The sequence below is a fragment of the Canis aureus genome, chromosome 6, assembly GCF_053574225.1.
Source record: "Canis aureus isolate CA01 chromosome 6, VMU_Caureus_v.1.0, whole genome shotgun sequence".
NCBI classification, from domain to species: domain Eukaryota; kingdom Metazoa; phylum Chordata; class Mammalia; order Carnivora; family Canidae; genus Canis; species Canis aureus.
Genome location: NC_135616.1, coordinates 79,794,085 through 79,815,473, shown reverse-complemented (window position 1 = coordinate 79,815,473; position 21,389 = coordinate 79,794,085). Strand labels below are relative to the sequence as shown.

Genomic DNA, 21,389 nt, shown 5'->3' with positions numbered 1-21,389 from the left:
CATCCACGGCCCAGCCCAGGCTGTCGGCCGCGGCGATGCCCGTGGGGACCAGGACGCCGCACTTGGCGCCAAACTCTCAACAGACTCACAGTTAAAATACTCACCCAGGGCGCCCGGGGGGCAGGACCCAGGCCTTGGGATCTAGCCCCACGTGCTCCCGCTCAGCCCCTCTCCCTCTCCCTCTAAGACTCCCCTGCTTGTGCTCTCTTTGTCAGATAAATAAATAAAAATCTTTAAAAACACAAAACGACTTATCCAGGATCAAACGCAGGCGAGGCCCAGGAAGGAAGAGGAGGCCAGAGGAAAAGACACTACAATACACGTTTCAAGCAAAGGAAGAGATGAACGGGTGGTGCCGCAGGAAGGGAATTGGGCTCCTTCATAGGAAGTGGGATGGGGCTCCCTTGCACGGGCCCCCCACCGCCCTGTGGCCACGTCCTTCCATCTGCCTGTGCGCCACCCCCACCCCCTCCACCTGCGAGCTCCCCCCAGACAGCGAAGTGCTGTCAGCCTCTGAGGCCCCTCCCCTCCCTGCGACCTCACAACATCTGCTCAGCAGAGGGCACATGTGGAAGCAAGAAATTTCACACGTTACCTCCACCTTAGATAATTGTCACTTAAAAATGTTTATTAAAATAAAGATTAAACTTATAGCCCCTTGCATAGTATTTCAAGAATCAGAAAAGAAAATAAAAGGGGAGAAGAGGGGAAAGCAGGAGAGGGGAGAGCAAGGGAGGGCAGGGAGGGCAGGGGAGAGGAGGAGAGGGGAGGGCAGGGGTAGGATAAGAAAATCGTCTCTGCTCCTTCCAGGGAGTGGGGAGGAGGGAGAAGACGGGGCCCTCACCAGAGCCAGGAGCCGCAGCCAGAGCCCTGGAAGGTTCTCTGGCCTCGGGACCGGCTGGTCCAGAGAAGTTTCCAGCAGAGCAGAGGCCAAGCACCACCGACACCCAAGCCCAGGGAACAGGCTTCCGCGTGGGGGAGTAAACACAGGGACGTGGGCCGGAGAACCGCAATGTGGGAAAGCCTGGAGACGCAGCGGGCGGGCCGCGAGCCTCTATGTGGCCACGGGCGCCACGATCTGCTGGACGTAGTTGACGACGTTGCTGTGGAGCTGCTTGGCAGTGGCCGCGAAGGTCTCCCTGGCGAGGGCCTGGGCCTCCCCGCTGCCCCCCATCATGGCGCGGTACAGCGGGAGGGTATACTTCTGCTTCCCCTGCAAGAAATGCGTGGCCTGAGCACCGCTCAGCGAGTCCGCGGGCCCCGGGGCCTCGGCAGGCACCAAGAGGGAGGAGGCTCTCAGCGAGGGGTCCCAGACAGGCGGCTCTTACGCTGGCGTCTTCGTGGGGGCCAAGGGTCCCCGCGGGTGGATCTTAGTATCACCCCGACCCCTGCTAGCTCAGGGCATCTACACTCCCCTTCTTCTTCTTCTCCCTTTTTTTAAAGCTGGTCTACCCAGCACGGAGCCCAACGCAGGGCCTGAGCTCAAGACCGAGATCAGACCTGAGCCGAGATCGAGAGTCAGCGGTTAACCGACCGAGCCACCCAGGCGCCCCCAGGGGTCTACACTCAACCCAGCAATGAGGACGGTTGGCACAGTGGGGCTCCCAGCTGGGAAGGCTGTCGGTGGGTGGCCACCAAGCCAGGGGCTGACCCACGGGCTGCGGTGGGTGACAAGGGGGTCACGGGAGGCTCGACCCTTCTTCCCAGTGTGTTAGCTGGACCAGCTCGGACCCCTCAGGCCACACCAGCTGATCCCAGAAAAGCTCCCCAGCCCTGTAGGCTTCCCCGCCATGGCAACGCCTTCCCCGGCCACCCTGAGCAGGGTCCTCCCCCCACACCCCGTCCCACCCCCACTCTGTCCACAGAGGGGCAGACGGTGAGGCTCTACGCACAGGACTGTGGCCGGGGAGGCAAGGGGCCCACCGCGTGCCTGAATGGGGCAGGAGGTGGGGTCACTCACCTGGCTCTGGAGAAATTCCTTCACCTTCCAGAAATCCTCCTGGTGGTCATTCTTAAGGACGATCTGGCCCCATCGGAGCCGGAGCTCCGCGTTCCGGGAGTTTGAGACGTTCGGGTAGGTCTCTGCCAGTTTTTTCACATTCCCTGAAAAAAGAACATGGGTTTTTACTGGCGGTGTCACCAGAGCCACGAGCCAGGGGCCTAACTCCACCCTCAACAGGCATGTGTCTGCCCACAGGCCCCCCGAAAGCATCGGGAACGACGTCGAGGGGTTCCCACCCGCCCACCTTACACCGTCCTGCTCACCTTGCTCCGGAAGGTAATGCCCAGCTCAACCTCACCTTCATTTTTCTAAGGCTCCTCCACCAAACTTCCCTCAACGTAATCAGACCGTGTCCCCGTCCTGCTCTCCTCCCGGCTTCCAGCACAGGGATCCTCCTAACGTCTCCTGCGCCCCCGTCTTCTCCCACCACCACTGAGCTGCTGAAAGCTACCTTGGCTTCCACTGTCTCCTTACAACACCCCTGGACCCCTGGGTGCACGTTATCTCTGGCTGAGCAGCGACATGTGTTAGTGGCTGAGAGCTTCTGGGGCCCAGCCCTGCCAGCTGTTGGCTTCGTGGCCTCTTCGTGCCCAGGTCACCCTGTCACACGGGGCTCACATCACAGCCCCCAGGCACCGAGCGGTCACCAGGACTCAGAGGCGTGGGTGCGTGCGGGGCTCTGGGATCCCATTCCCCACGGCGCCCGTGCGGATGGCTGACGTCAGCCGGGGCGCAGCCCTGCCAGGTGCTTGCATCCACCTGCCAGCACCCGGCAGGTGCCCGAGGGCGAGCCTTGCCTCCTCCCTGAGTCTCCCTCGTCCCTGATGTCAAGCCCTGTGTACAAGGAACCCTGGCGTTTTTACGTGGATTTGCCCCTTTCCCTTACCCGGAGGCAGAGGGGACCTCTGGAGGATCTTATCGAGGAAATAAACCAGCTGGTAGGTCTTCCAGGTGGAGATGGCCACAGCTCCGATGGCCCCCATGTCCAGCTCCTCGGTCGCCCACTGCTGGGCCAGCTCCTCGGCAGGCCTCATGAGGGAGTCCCCGGGGGAGAGGTCGGGGAGGTAGGGGGGCCAGCCAGGGCTATTCAACCACCGATCAAACTCAAGGCCTGTTCAGCAGAAGGAGAGAGGGGGCCGTCGGAACTCCCCGGCAGCGGGCGCCAAGGTCAACTCGCTCCAGCGGCGCCTGGACCTCGAGCTCCCGTCTGCGTCTACGGGCCCCAAACTCCCTAATACTGGACATCACCTTGCTCCCGCCACGTCCCGCTTACACCGACCCCCAGGGACCGCTGCGTCAACCGGAGCGCTCCTCTCTCTACCCAGACGGTGGCTTCGAGTCGCGGTCGTCGCTGGACCGCTCTCCCGGCCAGGCCCGCCCACATGCTCCCTGAGAGCAGCAGAGGAGCGCGGGGCTGCGGCTCCGGCCCTGGGAGGCTGCCCGGGCCCAGCCCCGCCACCCAGGCCCGGTACTCGCCTCTGGCACCTCAGCTTTATCTGGAGCCCAGTCAAGGCGGGGCGAGGAGACCCGTGTCGCAGGCGGCCGTGGGGGGACGAGGCAAGCAAGCACACGGCGAGGGCTCCCGCCCGGCGCAGCAAGCACTCAGTAATCATTAACCGCCACTAGCCACGGAGTCTCGTGACCTTGAAGCAGAGGCCTGGCAGCAGGGAGTGGGTGCCCTGGGCGAGCGGTCCCAGCGGTCGGGGAAGCCGGCGCCACCAGCCCCACGACAGGCTGACTCGGGGCGCCCAGCCTGAGCAGCCTCGTCCGTCCCAGGCCACCGTCTGTCTCAGGGCGCAGGGTGGCCCCCGGGATTTTCCGTCCCTCGGACGCCGTGCGAGGCCGCCCATGCTCGCAGGCAAGGTGGGCCGGCCGGTACTGCTGCCCCGGGTCACAGCCCGCAGCTCTCCGGGCAGTGGGGTTGGGTCATGGAGGAGAACGGGGACGGAGGGGAGACACTGAAGGAACAAAGTGGAGAAAGCCAGGCCAGGAGGACATCAGAGAGTCCGTCCGTGGACGGGGGCCGGGGCCCCGGGCTGGGCAGCTGCTCACTGCCACTTACCAGGACGCTGATTTAACGCTTCCCGCCCCGCCCTCGTCTTCCCAGACGCAGATTAGACTCATTTCTCCACTATCTCCCAGGAGCCCACAGGCCAGCTCTCCTGCTCACCTGGAATGGAATCCACTCTCCTTTCCTTCAGCTCAGGGAAGTATTCCAAGTAGAATTCTAGAAAGTCCTCAGCTAAGATACTTTGGAATTTGAATTCATTAACATAGGCCTGCAGGGAGGGAGGAACTTTTCAGGCATTCTGGATCCCAGGGGGAGCACAGTCCCCCTGCTCCTCGGGTTCTCCTCCAACCCCTCGCCCCTTCGGCCCCGCCTCTACCCCTGCACTCTCGCCCAGCTGGCTTCTCTGCGCCTCCTCCTTCTCCCCTCGACTCTGAGTTGACTATACCTTGAGAAAAGTGTCAAACCGATCCTGATCACCCACCAAGTGGGCCAGGTATGACACAAAGCAGAAGCCCTTCTCGTAGGGGGTCTCGTTGTAGGTATCATCCGGGTCGACACCTAGCAGAGAAAGCAGACACTTGTAACCTGTCACTTGGGCTATTCTCCAGCTCCGGGTTCTATGAGTAATCATGGAAGAGGTCGGATTTCAGCTTCCTCGGGTTCAGCAAGGCCAGGAAAGTTTTCAGATCCATCTTGGCCCCTCTCAAGCCACTTCAAAGTTGATCTTAAGGGGTCATTGTCTACGGACCTAATATGAGGACAAAGAACCGGCCTTCCAGGGGAACTGGCGGGTTTCCTTATTCCCGGGATTGCTGTGCTCCACTGGGCTCCACTGACTCTCGGGCTGAGCACAGGGCTTGGTGCCTTTTCAAGCCCTCTTGGTCACCAGCTACACTGAACCTCCTCCCCTCCCAGAACGACTGGTTGTTTCTACGAATGTTCTAGACCAAAATAAACTAATGACCACTCTACAGAGAGTTCATTTTCATGGTCACTGGCACCGAGGAACGTGAGCTTAAATTGCACAGAAAGGTTTTAGATTAGTCATACGTGGAACTAAAGAAAAATGTCACAAAATAAAAATACATGACCTTGGACAAGTCACTTGACTTGTGGGGTGCTCACTCACGTCCTCTGTAAAAGAAGGCAAATGCTCAACCTACAAAACCACAGGTCTCATTTGATAGAAAAAGGATGGCAAAGAGCCCTGTAAGACGATAGGGGCCCATACAAGTGCAGAGCAATGGTCAAGTCACTACGAACTGCACAAAACCAGAAAGAACTCCCGTCTGGCTGGAGTGGCTTCCGTTGAGTTGGCCTAGAGGCCAGGAAATGGCTAAAAGGAGCTCTGGAGGGCTCCGCCTTCCCAGGATGGCATTCAAGGTGTGCACCGCTCAGCACAGAGCTCAAGTAACTTGGGGCTCCAAGCTCAATCTCGGGGAGGGGCAGTCAGAGGAGCCTCCTGGACCTGGTTCAATCTTCACGCGGAGCTTGTTGAGTGGGTGTTCCTCGCCAGTGACCTCCATGTGCTGCTGAAGCAGGGCCCGCCCCGTGGCAGCTTCCAAGCAGGTGTAGGCAGAGCCTAGGGCAAAGAGAATCCTTGGAACCCTTAGGCCTCAAGAACGCCCAAGCCGAGTAGATTTTTCAGACAAAAGAGGGTGTGCTGCCCCCTGGTGGCCACAAGGTCAACGACTGGCCGCCGAAGCTTCAGGGCATCACCACTCCCACCCCCGGGGAACCCCAGGCCCACAGGGGTCCGTGACCCAGAACCTGACTCATCCCCTGGCTCCCTGCTGCTCTGGGCTACACACGACGTGGTGAGCTCAGGCTCTTGGGCTCGCCCATACATGAGGATGAGGGAAACACACCTTTTTCTGGGACTGTTCCCTTTCTCCATAAAAATATTTTAATTCTTAGAGATAGTAATTTGATCTTCTATGAAAACAGATTCTTTTCACTAGGCTGTTCCCATCAGACAAGAGAAACTGTCACCCAAAATTTTTCCAAGGGTCTCTACATGTCCATCTGGCTCTAGGGATGACAGAGGGAATGGTGGAGGGGAAGGGGACCAGGCTGCGAACTAGCCACCTCTGCCACTCTCAAGGTGCTCTGACTCTGGGCGAGCTACTCAACCTCTCTTAGGCTCAACTTCTTCATCTGCGCAGTGGGCTCACAACATCTGCTTGCAGGACCCTCAGTGGCTGAGTAGGACAGTCACAAACAGGCTCCTGTTCCATATACTCTGGATCAAAGCATACATCTGTACAAACTTTCGGGGGAGGGGGGTGCAATGGGCAATGTGTGCTAAAAAGCGTTTAAAATGTTCAGATCTCAGAAATTACATTCCTAGGAATTTACCTCCATTGAGATCATCTGAAACATAAACATTTACATGTAAAAAATATTTGTCAAAATATTCTTTCATTAGAAAATAACAGGGGCGCCTAGGGACACCTGGGCAGCTCAGGGGTTGAGCGTCTGCCTTTGGCTCAGGGTGTGACCCTGGAGTTCTGGGATCGAGTCCCACGTCGGGCTCCCTGCATGGATGGAGCCTGCTCCTCCCTCTGCCTGTGTCTCTTCCTCTCTCTCTGTGACTGTCATGAGTAAATAAATAAAATCTTTTAAAAAAATAAAAAGAAATGTTATCCTTCTGTCTTCCTCTGTGTGTCCCTCTCCTAAAAAAACATACAAAAAAACCAGGGCCACCAAGGTTTTTTTGGCGGCTCTCAGGTTAAGTGTCCAACTCCTGATTTCAGCTCAGGTCATGATCTCAGGGTTGTGAGACTGAGCCCCACGATGGGCCCCTCGCACAGTCTGCTTGAGAATGTCTCTCCCTCAGCCCTTCCCCCTGCTCACACACAGTCTCTTTCTCAAAAGAAAGAAGAAAAAGAAAAACCAGGGATCCCTGGGTGGCGCAGCAGTTTAGCGCCTGCCTTTGGCCCAGGGCACGATCCTGGAGACCCAGGATCGAATCCCACGTCGGGCTCCCGGTGCATGGAGCCTGCTTCTCCCTCTGCCTGTGTCTCTGCCTCTCTCTCTCTCTCTCTCTGTGTATGACTATCATAAATAAATAAAAATTTAAAAAAAAAAAAAAAAAAAAAAGAAAAACCAAAAAAAAACTAATAACTAGAAACTAAGTAAGTTAAGAAACATACTCTGTAGCTATAGAAGAATTTTTTTTTTTATGGAAGAAAATTTAATGACCTGAGAAAACGCTTAACTTTATCAAGTCAAAAAAAAAAAAAAAAAGAAAAAAGAAAAAAGGCAGTTGGAAGGTCTGATGATTCATACACCCACACAGGAAAATGTTTGAAAGGATATACACCGATTTTCTCTGAACACTGAGATTATAGGTAAACGTATTGTGCGTGCTTTCCCATATATTTCAAAATAGATTTTGATGTGAGAAATAATAAAAACAATAAATGTTATATTTTTAGAATACCTGATATATAGCAGGTTTTCCATAATGAGACAATGTTGAGAAAATATCTTAAAAGCACACCTGGGCTCAATTTGGGGTTCTGGCCTCACCTGCTAAGTGGCTGGGGCACATTTCTCGCACTTTTCGAGTCATAGTGAACTCATACATAAATGGAGATAACATCTGTTTCATAAGGCTATTGTAAAACCATTAAATGACGTTATTTTTAATAAGGTGCCTGTACAAAGCCGGTATGTAGGTGTTCAATAGAAAGTCATGATTATAATAATCTTACAATTCATTGTAAAACCAACTAGCTATCTGGGTGGACGGTGCTGGGCAATTCTCCTGGAGGGGTTGCCTGGCTGTTGGGAGAGCAGAGCATGGAGCGTGCCTTCAGCTTAGATGAGGGTTCACTCAGCCAACACGGAGGTCCTGAGACCACCCCCTCCACTCCCGTGCTTACTGATTTCATGCCATGCAATGCCACGGGGCTGCTTTACTTAGAAGGAACTTCTGTCTAGAGTTGGCCCTTGCTGGCCTCTCCCTCGAGCTTTCCGCACTACTATTCCTCCCTTCACGCCCACTTGTGTCCCAAAACCCCAAAGGAGATCACGCCAGCCTCACAGGTGGAAGCATGCGGCGCGGGGTCCTAGGCAAAGGACGGGCACCTGGGCGCTGGCTTACCAAAGAGGACAGTGGAGATCCTCCTCTGAGCATACATGGTGAAACCTTCATTGAGCCAGAATTCACCCCAGTTGGCATTGGTGACCAGGTTCCCAAACCAACTGTGGGAGATCTCGTGGATGATGACATCAGCCAAGGAGCGGTCCCCTGCTAGCAGGCAGGGGGTGACAAAGGTCAGACAAGGGTTCTCCATTCCTCCAAATGGAAAGGATGGTGGCATGAAGAGCAGGTCATATCTGCCAAGAGAGTGGGAGGTCACAGACCCTGCCTCACTTCCCCAGGCAGGACTCTCGGTCCTGGGAGACGTAACCCTGAGCCCAGCACTGAAATGACATCCAGCGTCCTCTGCCCTCCAGCCAGCTTGCTGGGACCTCCCATTCCCCAGGTTTTGCTCTCTCGAAGGCCAGTCTCTGAAACCTCCCTGTTCTCCTTCCAAGCAGGGTATGGCCGTACCATCAGCTCGGTCGGTTAGCTCACGATGTCTCAGGTGGGGTCACAAAGATCTAACAGCCTTTTATCTGAGGCAGCTAAAGTCTGAAGACGTCAAAGGAGAAAACGGGAGTGTGTGGCTGCTTCTAGCAACCAAGTCACAAAGGTTCCCTGACAGGATTTCCCGGACTCCACACTCAGCAGCTGGAAGGCACTTCAATAACCCTCCCTCTCGGGATGCCCTGCTCAGCAACAGTGAATGAGGCCTGGCTTATCCCTCCCTCTTGCTCATCCTCCTCTCCTTTACTTCTGGGATTGGGGGCTGGCTCCGCTCTAGGAGACAGGAGAAGCAGCAGCACCAGAAGGAAGGCAGGGGGAAACCAGGGACTCAGGTTAACAAAAGACATTGGGATCGACGTGATACCACACCTTCCCCAGACGTAGGGTCCAAAGAGTTTTTCTCCTGTTGCCAGAAATTCTTCTATCACTCCATTGTACTCCTCCTTGGCAGCGTCAATCAGGCAGGGCTCAGCCCACACCCGGCTCCTAAAGACAAGAACACAGAAGGAGCAGGATGGTGCTTGGAGACTCGATCCTGAAAGCACCCGCAGAAACCTGGCAGTTGCATATTTGAGCCAAATGAATGTGACACTGTGGCCAGCCACAGAGGCAGGAGGTGCAACGTCGGATCCCCTACATGGGCCGAGAGACTGCGTGCCACACCTGATAAATAAGAACCCAACACAGCGACAAGGAGGAACTGCCTCCCGTGTGCAACAGGCTCAAACTCACGGCGCCATAATTTTCTGTCTCCGACACCAAATGTGACCTTGTAAGTCACTGACCTCTCTGAGTCTCAGTGTGCCCATCTGTGAAGCGAGCGGGAAAGAGGAAAGAAGACAGTATATAAAAGCCCTTCATACAGGGGCTCACACAGTGAAAGCTGGTTTCCTCCTCCCCGTGGTGATTCTCACAACCCGGGGAAGTGAAAGCAACTCCAGGGGTAACCCCACACTAACATTAATAGAAAAGCGTGACTATCGGGCAGCCCCAGTGGTACAGCCGATTAGGGCCACCTGCAGCCCACGGCGTGATCCTGGAGACCCGGGATCGAGTCCCACGTCGGGCTCCCGGTGCATGGAGCCTGCTTCTCCCTCTGCCTGTGCCTCTGCCTCTCTCTCTCTCTTGCTCAGTATCTCTCACGAGTAAATAAAATAAAAATCTTAAAAAAAAAAATGTGTGACTATCTGGGAACGGCAGTGGCAATTGTGCTTGTAAGAGAGAATGTCTTTATTTTTAGGAGAGGCATCCTGACTGGCTTGCTTCTAAATGGCCAAGCAAAACCAAAAATGAATCCACACCAAAAAACTGATATTAATAAATGAAACTAATATGGCAAAATGGATGAGCATGCAGGCGTTCAATGCATTGCTTTCTCAATTATCTGTATGAAATTTGCAAAATAAAAAGAAGGGGAGGGGCACCTGGGTGGCTCAGTGGGTAAGCAATCGACTCTTGGTTTCAGCTCAGGTCATGAGATTGAGCCTCGTGTCAGGCTCTGCAAGGAGTCTGCTTGAGGTTCTTTCTCTCCCTCTGCCCCTCCCATTTGTGCTCTCTCTCTCTCTCTCAAAACAAATCAATCTTCAAAAAAAGGGGGGGGAGAAGGGGAAACAAGGTGGAAAGGGGGTAAAAATCAAGATCTAGCCCCACAGAAAGTCTGGGCTGAGAAGGGAGGTGATTAGCCCAAGGCTGTTCACTGAATTCAAGGATGAGCTGACCTTAGAGTTCAAGGGTCCTGTAGCCCAAGACTGCACCCTGGCCAAGAGCTTCTGGATGTTCCACAGCACTGTCCTCCTACACGGACATACTGGATAGAGAAGAAGATGGCAAAGTAGACAATTCCGGGTCAGGGGAGAGGGAAGGCTTCCTCCTGGGCCCTGCAGAGGCTCAGGGACTGTTCTAGCAGGAGGAGAAAGAGCAGGTGCTTCCCAAGTAGCAGACACAAGAGCCTAGCAGTGGAAACGGTACGTGCAGGAGAGGAGCCACGGACAGTCTGGGCCACTGGAGCACTCATCATCAGACGGCGGATGGGGCGAGGAGGGGAAGGGCAGGGAGGGAGGTTCTCAGAGCTCCAGTCACAAAGGGCCCAACAGGCCACGTGACACAGTTGGACCTCCACAGCCATGAGAGCACTGTATTTATTTTTATTTTTTAAAAATATTTTTTAAAGATTTTATTTATTTATTCATGAGAGACACAGAGAGAGGCAGAGACACAGGCAGAGGGAGCTCCTATAGGGAGCCCGATGTAGGACTTGATCCCAGAACTCACAACCTGAGCCAAAGGTCAAATGCTGAGCCCCCCAGGTGTCCCACCACAAGAGCATTTTAAACCAATAAGTGGTATTATCAGATTGAGCCCTGAGAGATCACTCGAGTGGCAGTACCCAGAAGATACCTTTAAATTACACAAGCGAGTACATATTCCCAAGAAAAGTATGTAGCAGAAGAGAAGGGGCCCAGAACAGAGTCTTGGGTGACACCAGCACATGGCGGGCTGGGCAGAGAAGAGCCCACAACAGAGACCAGGAGGAGGAACCGGGCAGTCCTGGAACTGGGACAGAATTGAGTCACAGGAGCCAGAGGTGGGTCAACGGAGGCAGAAGAAAAAGCATAGAACGCCGAGACAAGGACTGAGGAGCCATGTGCTTTACATGGTGGGGCCAGTGGCCTCTCTCACTACAGGAGTTTCTGTGGCACAACGGGGAGAGGTGCTGGATTTCCACGGGTCCAAGTAGTCCATGGGGGGTGGGTGAGCATAAAGGCTACTCTTCTAAGAAACCTGGCTAAGAAGGGGAGCAGAAGGTAGTGTGCTAGGAGGGAAGGTGGAGTCAATGAGTTTGCTTTTTGCTTTGTTTGGCACAGAACCAAGGATGGCTCAGATGCAGAGATCTGGCTTTAAATAGGATGGACCCCTCTTCAGAGTCCAGAGGGGAAAAGGGGAAGGATGAAAATGGCTTTTACATGAAAAACAGGAAGCTGACATAACCATATCTGATGCATTAAATATTCTCACTAAAGTAGGAGACAAGATATCTGCTTGGAGTGAGGGTCTGGTGTTTGAATTGGAAAATTGAAGGGGAAAGTCTTCATTTAAGGACAGTCAGCTAGAAAGATAAATAAAAGGACTGGTGAGCAATATTGGAAGCTTATCTGTAGTTGAAGACTACGTTTGCTCTGTTTTTCTTGAAAACCACATGAATGTCTATTTCGACTTTTAATTCCAACTTTTCACCAAGAAACCAGAAATGGGTCATAGAACCAGTATGCACAGCTGCATTACTTCTCCTTCTCTCAGACACCCAGGCACAGAAGCAGAGAAGAGGGACAGGAGGCCCCGGGGCTGGAAGTTAGAGCAGCAGCATAGTTTGCAAAGTGGCCCCGGTGTTGGGAGGAGAGGATCAACCCCACACCTGGGGCCACAGAGAAAAGATGGACCGGCCACAAGAGGCTGGCTGCCCAGGAGGAAATGCACAGCTTGCAGGAATTAAGGCCTCGGTGAGCTTGCAAAGCAGATGTAGTGGGAATGAGGCCACCAGGGGGCCAGGAGGTCAAGAGGGTGAGGTCAGAGAATGAATGAGCGGAAGGTGTTTAAAATCGCTGCCACAGACAGTTCACGCGAATGCCCTCGGCTAGGCCCCAGGCTGCAGAGCGCGCCCATGACTGTAAGGGGTTGAGTCAGGGGGAGAGGAAACCTGAAGCCACCCTCGATCCTGGGCGATGGGACAGGTAATCCCGATGGAGAAAAAAGTCACCAAAGATGATGTGACAGGGTACCAGGCTGAGAAAAGACCATGATACAGGAGTAAGAGTCCTCAAGGAATTGCTTTGTGATCAGCTTGGATATCACAACTAGCAAAGTCCTTTATCCCAGGCCATGTCAGCTTGCTACAACTAGAAGGTGAAGGCCAGGCTAGACAGGGGGCATCCAAGATACCTCCTCCACTACACAGATTTCTGTCAAAACAAACTGGAATGCTCTCAGTCCAGCTGGAGTTTTATCACCAGTAATCTGTCGTAACAAGCACGGGATTTGCAATAGAAATGCCTCGGTTGGAATTCCAGTTCTGCTAATGATGTGACTTTGCACAAGCAATTCCACCAGAAGCCTCAGCGTGCTTATCTGTGAAATGGAGACAATAGTAACCTCCACTCCCCATCCCCACCCTGAAGAGATTATACGTAAAATATGACTGAGATATATCCACCAACTCTTCTGCCCAGGACTTCCATCCCGTGGTAACAGCCACTGGGACTGGCGGCAAAGTCTGCCAGATGACCTTCTCATCTAACTCGCCTTCACAAGACCCTAGGCTGTGCTCCAAGAGGCAAGGACCATCTCCCTGATAAGAGAAGTAATAAGTCATCAGCACCAGTTAAATGGATTCTATCACCTGGACTGATGTATTATATTGTTGTTTTATTACAGACGGCTCAGAAAAAAAAAAAAAATCAGCATTCTCTGGTGTGTTTGGAATACATTTTTCTTTCATTCCTCATTAATAGCTCATACTCTTACTAACAGAACCTTAGTAAGAGTAACTTCTCTAAAACGACTTTCCTTATCTATTTTCCTGTCAACTGCCAACGCTGACACTCCTTTGCTTATCTACTACCCTATGTGCCAGAAAGACTGCCCTTCATGGCAAGAGAGCACCTGCTCTTTCTAGATTGGTATTGTTTGCACTGTGTGTGCGGGGACACATGCCAGTGGCATCCCACCTATCATTCTCTCTGAAACCCAGGAACTAGGATTCATGATCTGAGCAGTGCTGCTGAGCCCAGCTATGAAGTCTGACGCTTGTGACCAATGCCATCAAGGATACCATCACCCCCAGGAGCTGCGAGGTCACAGCAACAGAGCCAGGAAATGCGCCACAGCTTTACTATCCAACCTCTGATCGTTTTACATCAGGATTACACTGGACTGGCAGATAATATGAGAGCCAGGAAAAACCTACACTCCCGGTCAAGTTTCTTTTCGCAGGAAACCTTACAAAATCCTTCTTTATCGCCATCAAACCCATCTGATTTCCCGGAGGATCTCTGCCACCACGGGTTCAGGTTTATTCATCTGGAGCACACAAAAAAGGAGCTCCCACTTTCCTCTCCTGAGGCGAACAATGAGATCAAAGTTGTATATTTCCAGGAATTAAGTGCTAGAGAAAATGGGGACATTCGGTACAAAGATTAAAAAGCAAATACAATTGCTAGAAGGGAATTCAGAACTAAAAGATACTAATAAAGATCAGTCTTCTAAAATTTCTGGCTTGGTGCCTACCTGCACCCCACAAGGTGGCCCAGGACAGAAGCTACTGGTAGCAGGACTGATGACCTGATTCTAGCTAGACAGCAGGATTAGAGTGGGAGAGAGCAGGGAGGGAAGGCAGAAAGAGAAGACTTCCTCCCTCTGTACACATGCCACACGCCTCTGGGCTGCAGAGAAGCTGTCCATTCAGAGAGGATGCAAGACTGTCCCAAGAACCATCCCAGCTGGGCCATTGGTCAGAGGCCTCCTGGCCTCAAGGTCAGTCCAATCTTGCCTGTGGGGGTCTTGTTTCCTACCTGGGTCCAACTTCAGCCGAAACCAGATCTCCGATGGCCAAGGCTATCAGATAGGAGGGGATGGGCTGACACATCTGGAAGAAGAACTTATTAGGACCTCTCTTCTCCCAGGTGCTAGCACTCATCACAGCTGTGAAGCCATCTGGGACCTGACAAGAGAGAAAGCTTAGGAGATTTTACCTGGAGAGTCTCCTGATTTGCTCGAAGAACAGCATGGCTGACAACCTGCATAGTGATGGCGATGACCTGGAGCCCATTTTGGAGAACAAAAAGATTCAAGAAACTAAACTTGTGCTAAGCTGGTGGCATTTAACACAAATAATATTCCTGTCCTTGGGGGAATTTTGCAGAGGTGCCACTGGATGGATGTAACAATTTAACAGCTGAAAGGTAATCAGATAGATCTGAAATTATATTTTCAATCCCAAGAGCAGGTGCACTTAACTTTAGCCCCCTTACCTCAACAAGAGCAGAATATCTGCATTTCACTGCAGGAGTGTCGAAGCAAGGGAAGAAGGCCCGGTTTAGGACAGCCTGACCCTGGGTATAGACAAAAGGCTTCTCCTTTCCTGCTGTCTGCTCAGGAGCCAACCAGCAAACCTAAGAGAATAAAAGAACATTTCGAAACTGACACCCCCTACATGAGTTCAGTCCAGCCAGAGAAAAGTGGCTGGCTGGCCTGGGAGAATTTTAGGTAATCCTTACAATCCTGCCAGCAGTTTAGCCCTGACTGGGAAGTTCTCTCCTACTGTGTATTTAATCCACCCTAGAATCCATGCCAAGGTATGGCGTCCACTTCACATGGTAGAAACACTACAAAGGGTCTGTTTCTCACATCCCATTGGGTATCTCAAGAGTTCCAGACATGGCCTCTGACCCTGGCATCCTATCTTCCTCCTCTGAGTCCTTCACACTGTAATAGTTTCTCGTTAAAAAACAAACAGGGACGCCTGGCTCAGGGTTGAGCGTCTGCCTTCGGCTCAGGTCGTGACCTGGGGTCCTGGGATCGAGTCCCACATCGGGCTCCCCGCAGGGAGCCTGCTTCTCCCTCTACCCGTGTCTCTGTCTCTCTCTGGGTCTCTCATGAATACGTAAATAAAATCTTAAAACAAACAAACAAAAAACCAATGAGGAAGCAGCTGTATTTGAACTTGTGATAAAAGGCATAGAAATGCAGAAATGAAGTGGGAGGAGTCTGTGATGAATACATGTTCTCCATTCCTGAAACTTACCCTTTCAGAATAGATGTATACTATAGGCATTGGCTATATATAATTATTTTTTTCTTTTAAAGATTTTACTTTTAAGTAATCTCTGCACCCAACTTGGGGCTCAAACTTACAAGCCCGAGATCAAGAGTTGCACATTCTACCACCTGAGCCAGCCAGGTGCCAGGGCTAAGAAGTATATACTTCTTAATTTGTTTCCTGTTAGCCTTTAACAAAGAGCAAATCTGAGTGATTATCACAAATCCAATTTTTGCCTACAGCAAAAAGTTCACTTACAATATAGATGTAACTGGAGGAGGGGAGGGTTTGCTGGATATGTCAGCACCAAAAGCCACTTAGAATTTAGAAACCGATTACATAACTCTGGCAACCTTTCATACGGGAAGCGAAACTTTCTGGTTTAAAGATGAGTAGGACTGAGATGGTTGGAAGGGAGAAAACATTCTTAAGGCGGTGGACAGCAACATGGAGAAAGGCACGGACGGGCAGGTCTCTGGGAACTGGAGGTAGGTTTCAGATACAGAGGTGGGGGGCATGCCTCACGGCAGGTGGAAAGGCTTTGAACACGGGTATTTGAGACCTGCTTTTTAAGAGGCATAAGGACAGCACATGGAGATGCTGGCTTTTTATTTGCTTCAGTTTCTTTTGTAGTGTGTGTGAAAATGTCAATGAGTCTCCTTCCAAAGAGTATAATACAGATGGAAAGGAGGAGAAAGAAATGTCACAGTGCAGAAACAGCAGTGTCTCAGCCAGGTGAGTGAGGTCACCATCAACCAGTCACAAATTATGTTGATACTATGTATTCTCAATATGATGTGAAGACAGCACTGTACGTTTGTGACATTCCATGAAATTTTGCTGTGAACCTAAAATTGCTGTAAAAAAATAAATTTTATTTTTTATTTTTTAATAACCCCTGTCTGATCATGAGAAAGACAAATTTCAACAGAGAGGCATCCTACAATGTATCAGACCAATACTCAAAACTCTCAGGGTCATCAAAAACACGGAAAGTCTGAGAAATTTTCATAGCCAAGGGGAGCCTAAGGATACATGAGAACTAAAGATATTATGGTATTCTGGATGCGATCCTGAAACAGAGAAAGTATTAAATGAAAACTTTAAAAGAAAATCTGAAGAAAAAAAAAAAAAAAGCTCTGAGCTTTAGTTAATAACACTGTATCAGTATTGGTTCATTAATTGTAACAGATGTACCAGACTTGCAAAATGCTAATAGAGTAAACTGTGTGGAAGGGTATATGGAAACTGTACTATCTGCTCACTTTTCTTGTTAATCTAGTGGTTTTTAATATTTTTGGACAGAATCTCAAGCAGGCTCCACACCCAGCACAGAGAGCCAGGGCACCACAGGGCTCAATCTCACAACCCTGAGATCATGCCTCAAGCTGAAATCAAGAATTGGGCCACTTAACTGGCTGAGCCACTCAGGCATCCCTAAACTGTTTTTAATTATATTAATGAAAGAACTTTAATGAGTTGACAATAAGAGCTAACACACAGTATTCACTAGGTGCCAGGCACTGTTTCAGGCACTTAGACAAAGATAACTCATTTAACTTCTGTCAAGCATATAGACTAGTACCTGGCGCATTTTAATAAACACCGGTCATCCTCTCCGCCATACTGTAAGTCCTTCATCATCATCTTTAGTTGAGGTTTTTTTGTTGTTTGTTTGTTTATAATGACAGGGGAGAGAATGAAGGAGGCTGGTAGTGTAAGTACTTCCACTATGTAAAAAAGAGTCTAAAGTCAGGGTGCGGCTGTTACCTACAGTGATTACGGGGAGAGCTCTCACTTAGGATGGTGGCCATGAGAAGAAGGAATACATACAAGTGCCTTGAATGTAGTGCAAAGTGGGAATCTCCGCTGTTAGGGCTCTGATGAAAGCCATTTAGTACTCAGTCTAACATGAGGTGCCACTTTCAGAGAGGGCTTTATTTTTCCAGCTATCCTGTTTATTTTTTTTTCCAGCTATCCTGTTTAATTCCTCATTCCCACCCCAAGCCAGAAACTAGAACATAACAGGGCAACCAAATGCATTTACTGATGTTATGTTATCCTTAGAGGGCACTGGGTTTTTTTTCTTTGGAGCCTTAGAGGTTAATTGGAATTGCTTTGGACTTCTCGTTTTTTAAACAAGTTCTATCACAGGTTCATTTATTTCCTGAGTAGTTAGTTACAGATGGAAACAGAACTGCCCTTTGAGCCAGCTCTAAGCGAAAGGAACTGCTAGCCAGATAAGTAGACTTGGATTGCAGGCAGGGAGCCTCCCGGGGACACTTGTAACCCATCCTTCCTGAGAAAGCAACCGCAGCCTCAGGACTCTCTAGGAAGGAGCTTCCAACTCTTACAAACGCAAGCCAGATAACCATCCATCCTTTTACTTCCCATATCTGCCCCCCACCCCGGAAATGTAATATTTAAGAGTCCATCAGTATTTGAGTCAGTCAAGAGTAATAACAGGGCCAAGTTATGACAAAGCCTAGTACAGCCTAGTTGTAGTTCCCGTTTTTACTCAAATTCTTCCGTTAAACAAGCCTAGGACTTTGCAGAAGAAAAGGCAACCACCCTCTGGGGTTCAGGGTTCTTTCAGCGCGGGGCACCGAGCGAGCGCGCAGCACAAAGGGCCGAGCCAGCGCCCGGGGCTCATCAGCCGGCCGCGTCCAGGGCTGCCGCACGGGAAGAACTACAGCAGCTCTCAGGGACCTAGGCCCCAGCGCTCAGGGAGACGTCCAGGCCGCTTTAGGAGCAGCCGGTTCTCCGGAAGGGCGCGCAGGGCAGGGGCGCGTCTGCGGGAGGGGGCGGCAGGCAGACGCGGGAGCAGCGCGGACAGGCGGCCAGAGCCCAGGGGAGGAGCGGCGGGGACCGGGCAAGGCACGAGGGGGCAGCTGCAGGCCGGCCGCGGCCCGAGGGAGGCAGGGCGGGAGGGGCGGGGCGCGGCGCGGGGCGGGGCGCGGGGCGGGGCGCGGGAGGGGCGCGGAGGGGCGCGGAGGGGCGCGGGAGGGGCGCCGAGGTGCCGGAGCGCGGGGCGTGGCCCGGAGCTCGGCATCACCCTCGGCCTCCCCCTGGGGCGGGCCGGGGCGCACTCACCCCGGGTCCCTCCCCGACGCGGTAGGTGAGCAGAACCTGGAAGCGCTCGCCGGGCGGGCAGGGCCGCGGCAGGGCCACGCACAGGGCCTGGCCGTAGTGCGAGAAGGGCTGCGCGTGGAAGGGCACGGGCTCGGCGGGCGGCTCCCCCGGGCCGGGCCGCAGCCGCCGCAGCGTGGCCGCCGTCACCTCCAGGCACGGGTGCGCGTCGAGCCGCAGCTCGGTGGCGCCCTGGGGCAGCAGGCCGCGCAGGTCCAGGACCGCCGTGCCGCTCAGGCCCCTGCTCCCGGGGCCCGGGCCCGGAGGCCCGAACTCGGCCCGCAGGTCCAGGTGCAAGTGCAGCATCTCGAAAGCCCGGAAGTTGGAGGCCGAGGCCACGTCCACCGCCTGCGCAGAGTGGAGCGGCCGCGGGGCCGCCGAGGAGCCGCTCGAACCCCCGTCGCTCGCCATGGTCCCGCCGCGCCGTTGAGCCGCCGCGGGGAAGCCGCCCCGCGCCTCCGACCGCCCCGGGGAAGCCCCGCCCCGGGGAAGCCCCGCCCCTCAGGCTCCGCCCCGAGCCCGCAGGCCCAGCCCCCAGGGAGGCCCGGGCTGGGTCACGCCCCTCTCCAAACCCGACACCTGACCTAACGCCCCGCCCCGCCCTTGCTCTCCAAGTCCCCAACTTCCAGCCTGTCCGGGGTACCTGAGCACCGTGGGCAGAAAGGTACAGTGGGATAGTCCGGTCCACAATTGTCCAGGCTCATCCTACTGCGCTGTTGCCGTCGTCCCAAGTAGCACACCTTTCTCTGCGGACGTTTCGGTTCCCGATCTTCCAGGAAGGTAGCGGGACGTGGATGGAGCCCTGGGTTGGAAGAGTCTGAGTTTGAGATCTCACACTCCGCGCTGGACCGATCATTAGGGCCGTGTGACACCTTGGGCAATCACCCCCGACAAAGGTGAACCTCTCCAAGCCCCTTTCTGCACCTGTAAGATAGGAGTAATAGCTCAATCCCACAGCAGATCAAGGTTCATCCCCAGGAGCTCCAAGCACACTTACCTTTCCTTCTTCTGCCAAGGAATAGTGAACGCGCACGTTACGGCGTGATGCTTGGCTGTCCGTCCTGTGAGTTTTATTTCCCCTATTGTATTGTAAAGCATATTGAGCTAGGGGTACCTTTGCCTTATATTTTGTATCTTTTCTGTATGAATAGGGTTGCAATAGCCCTTCTGTGAATAAGGAGCTAGTCGATGATATTTCACTGATTCAAATTAGGTTTTTAAAAAGACAACATAGGAAGTTTTTCATAAAAGGTAATAGAATCCTATCATGTGTTACCTACTATTATAGTGTTAAAATTTTGTTTTATGAAATACTTATGGTAGTTTTTTTTAAATTCCATATAAGGTCAGTGTTTTAACTTATTAGTGAAAAAAATCTTTTAACTTATTAGTGAAATCCAAGTTTTTTTTTTTTTTTGAAAAAGCAACTCTTCTGCGGCATTGAGCACAGTAGTTGGTAACAGACTTCCAATAATACAACTGGCTCCAAATTATTCATTCCCTGATGCAATGTGTTTTTAGTTGAGCATCAACTATACACCAGCCACTAGGTTGGGTGTTGGGGATACAGTTTTAACAAATCTGGCACAGTCTCTCTGCTGGTGTTGTTCACAGTCTAGCTCACATTTTAACTTACAGACAAAAAACAAAAAACAAAAAAAAACAAAAACAAAACCACATCATGACAATTCCATGTGCTGTGCTATTCTCTGAGAAGAACAATATGTTGTGGAACACAAGGGAGAAACACATAGCCTGATCTTTCCAGTTAAATATTGCTGGAGCAAGAAGCTGTGGGAGAAAATATTTATGGAGTTAGGTTTCTTCTTTTAGCCTTAATTTCTTCCTCAGTGTATTCCCACTGTTCCCATTTCTGCTTCCCTGCATGGCTCCCTCCCGGTTTCTGGTTTACCTCTAGATGGTATCTGCAACAACTCACAGCAGATTCAGAAAGGCCTTCTACTCTGTAGAAAGACACTGTAGACACAACCCACCTCTCCCCCAAACTGCTTTCATTATTGATTTACTTACTTTTTAATGTTTAGAATGCAACACAGCTTGCATATTTCAAAATAATAGCTTAAAATCTTCTAGAATTAATGAAAAACGTAGTTTTATAGGTTTAAAGGTCAAAACCAATTCCAAACAAAAAAATCTACATATAGACATGTTTTAGTAAAATTGAGGAAGTCTAAGACATAAAGGAAATCTTAAGAACAACCAAAGAAAAAGACAGATTACTTATAAAAGAATGATGATTGGAAATTGGACTAATAGCAGCTGTCATTAACAACAATGGAAGCCAGAGGTATTATGTTCAAAATACTGAGAAAAAAACAACTGTCAACTGAGAATTGTTGACTAAAGGAATTACCTGAAGAAGGAAAATGTTCACACAAGGAAGGAATGAGATACAGAAAGCATAGGCAAAAAAAAAAAAAAAAAAAAAAGTGGGTGAGTTTAAACAAACATTGTATAAAACAATTATAATAATATATTAATAATGTTTACATGAGGGAATCAGAGTGAAACAAGAATATTAGCCAAAAAGAACATAAGAAGAGAAGCGGTAGCTGGAGTTGAACCATTCCAAGCTGCTTGTATTATAAGGAGGAGAGTAGATTTAGAGATAAATATGGGGTTTTCTTAAGTATGTGTATTAAGATTTTAAAGGAAACCACCTAAAGAATATAATTCGAATGCAACTCACAAAACAACAAATAGGGAAAATATGGAATATTAAAAAAAATTAGGAAAAAATAATAAGACCAGGACAGTAGTTAGCCCAGTTGGGGAAGGCAGCAGCCTAGGATGGGGAAGAACTCATAAATACCTA

The 21,389-nt window shown here is 51.3% G+C and overlaps 1 protein-coding gene across 3 annotated transcripts; it reads right to left on the bottom strand.

Annotated features, from left to right (window-relative positions):
* Positions 1 to 602: 602 nt before the first annotated feature.
* Positions 603 to 19,215, bottom strand: RNPEP (arginyl aminopeptidase). 3 transcript variants are annotated; one of them, XM_077902469.1, is made up of 11 exons: positions 19,197 to 19,215; positions 14,637 to 14,777; positions 14,178 to 14,326; positions 8,983 to 9,099; positions 8,125 to 8,360; positions 5,482 to 5,595; positions 4,459 to 4,571; positions 4,173 to 4,281; positions 2,889 to 3,113; positions 1,961 to 2,103; positions 603 to 1,213 (listed from the first exon to the last, which is right to left on the bottom strand). In XM_077902469.1, the coding sequence occupies exons 3-11, from the start codon at positions 14,300 to 14,302 to the stop codon at positions 1,055 to 1,057; spliced, it is 1,341 nt and encodes a 446-aa protein (XP_077758595.1). In that variant the 5' UTR covers positions 14,303 to 14,326; positions 14,637 to 14,777; positions 19,197 to 19,215; the 3' UTR covers positions 603 to 1,054. The 3 variants fall into 3 exon arrangements, with proteins under 3 accessions (XP_077758595.1, XP_077758593.1, XP_077758594.1); XM_077902467.1 differs by lacking the exon at positions 19,197 to 19,215 and adding an exon at positions 18,518 to 19,006; XM_077902468.1 differs by lacking the exons at positions 5,482 to 5,595; positions 19,197 to 19,215 and adding an exon at positions 18,518 to 19,008.
* Positions 19,216 to 21,389: the final 2,174 nt, after the last annotated feature.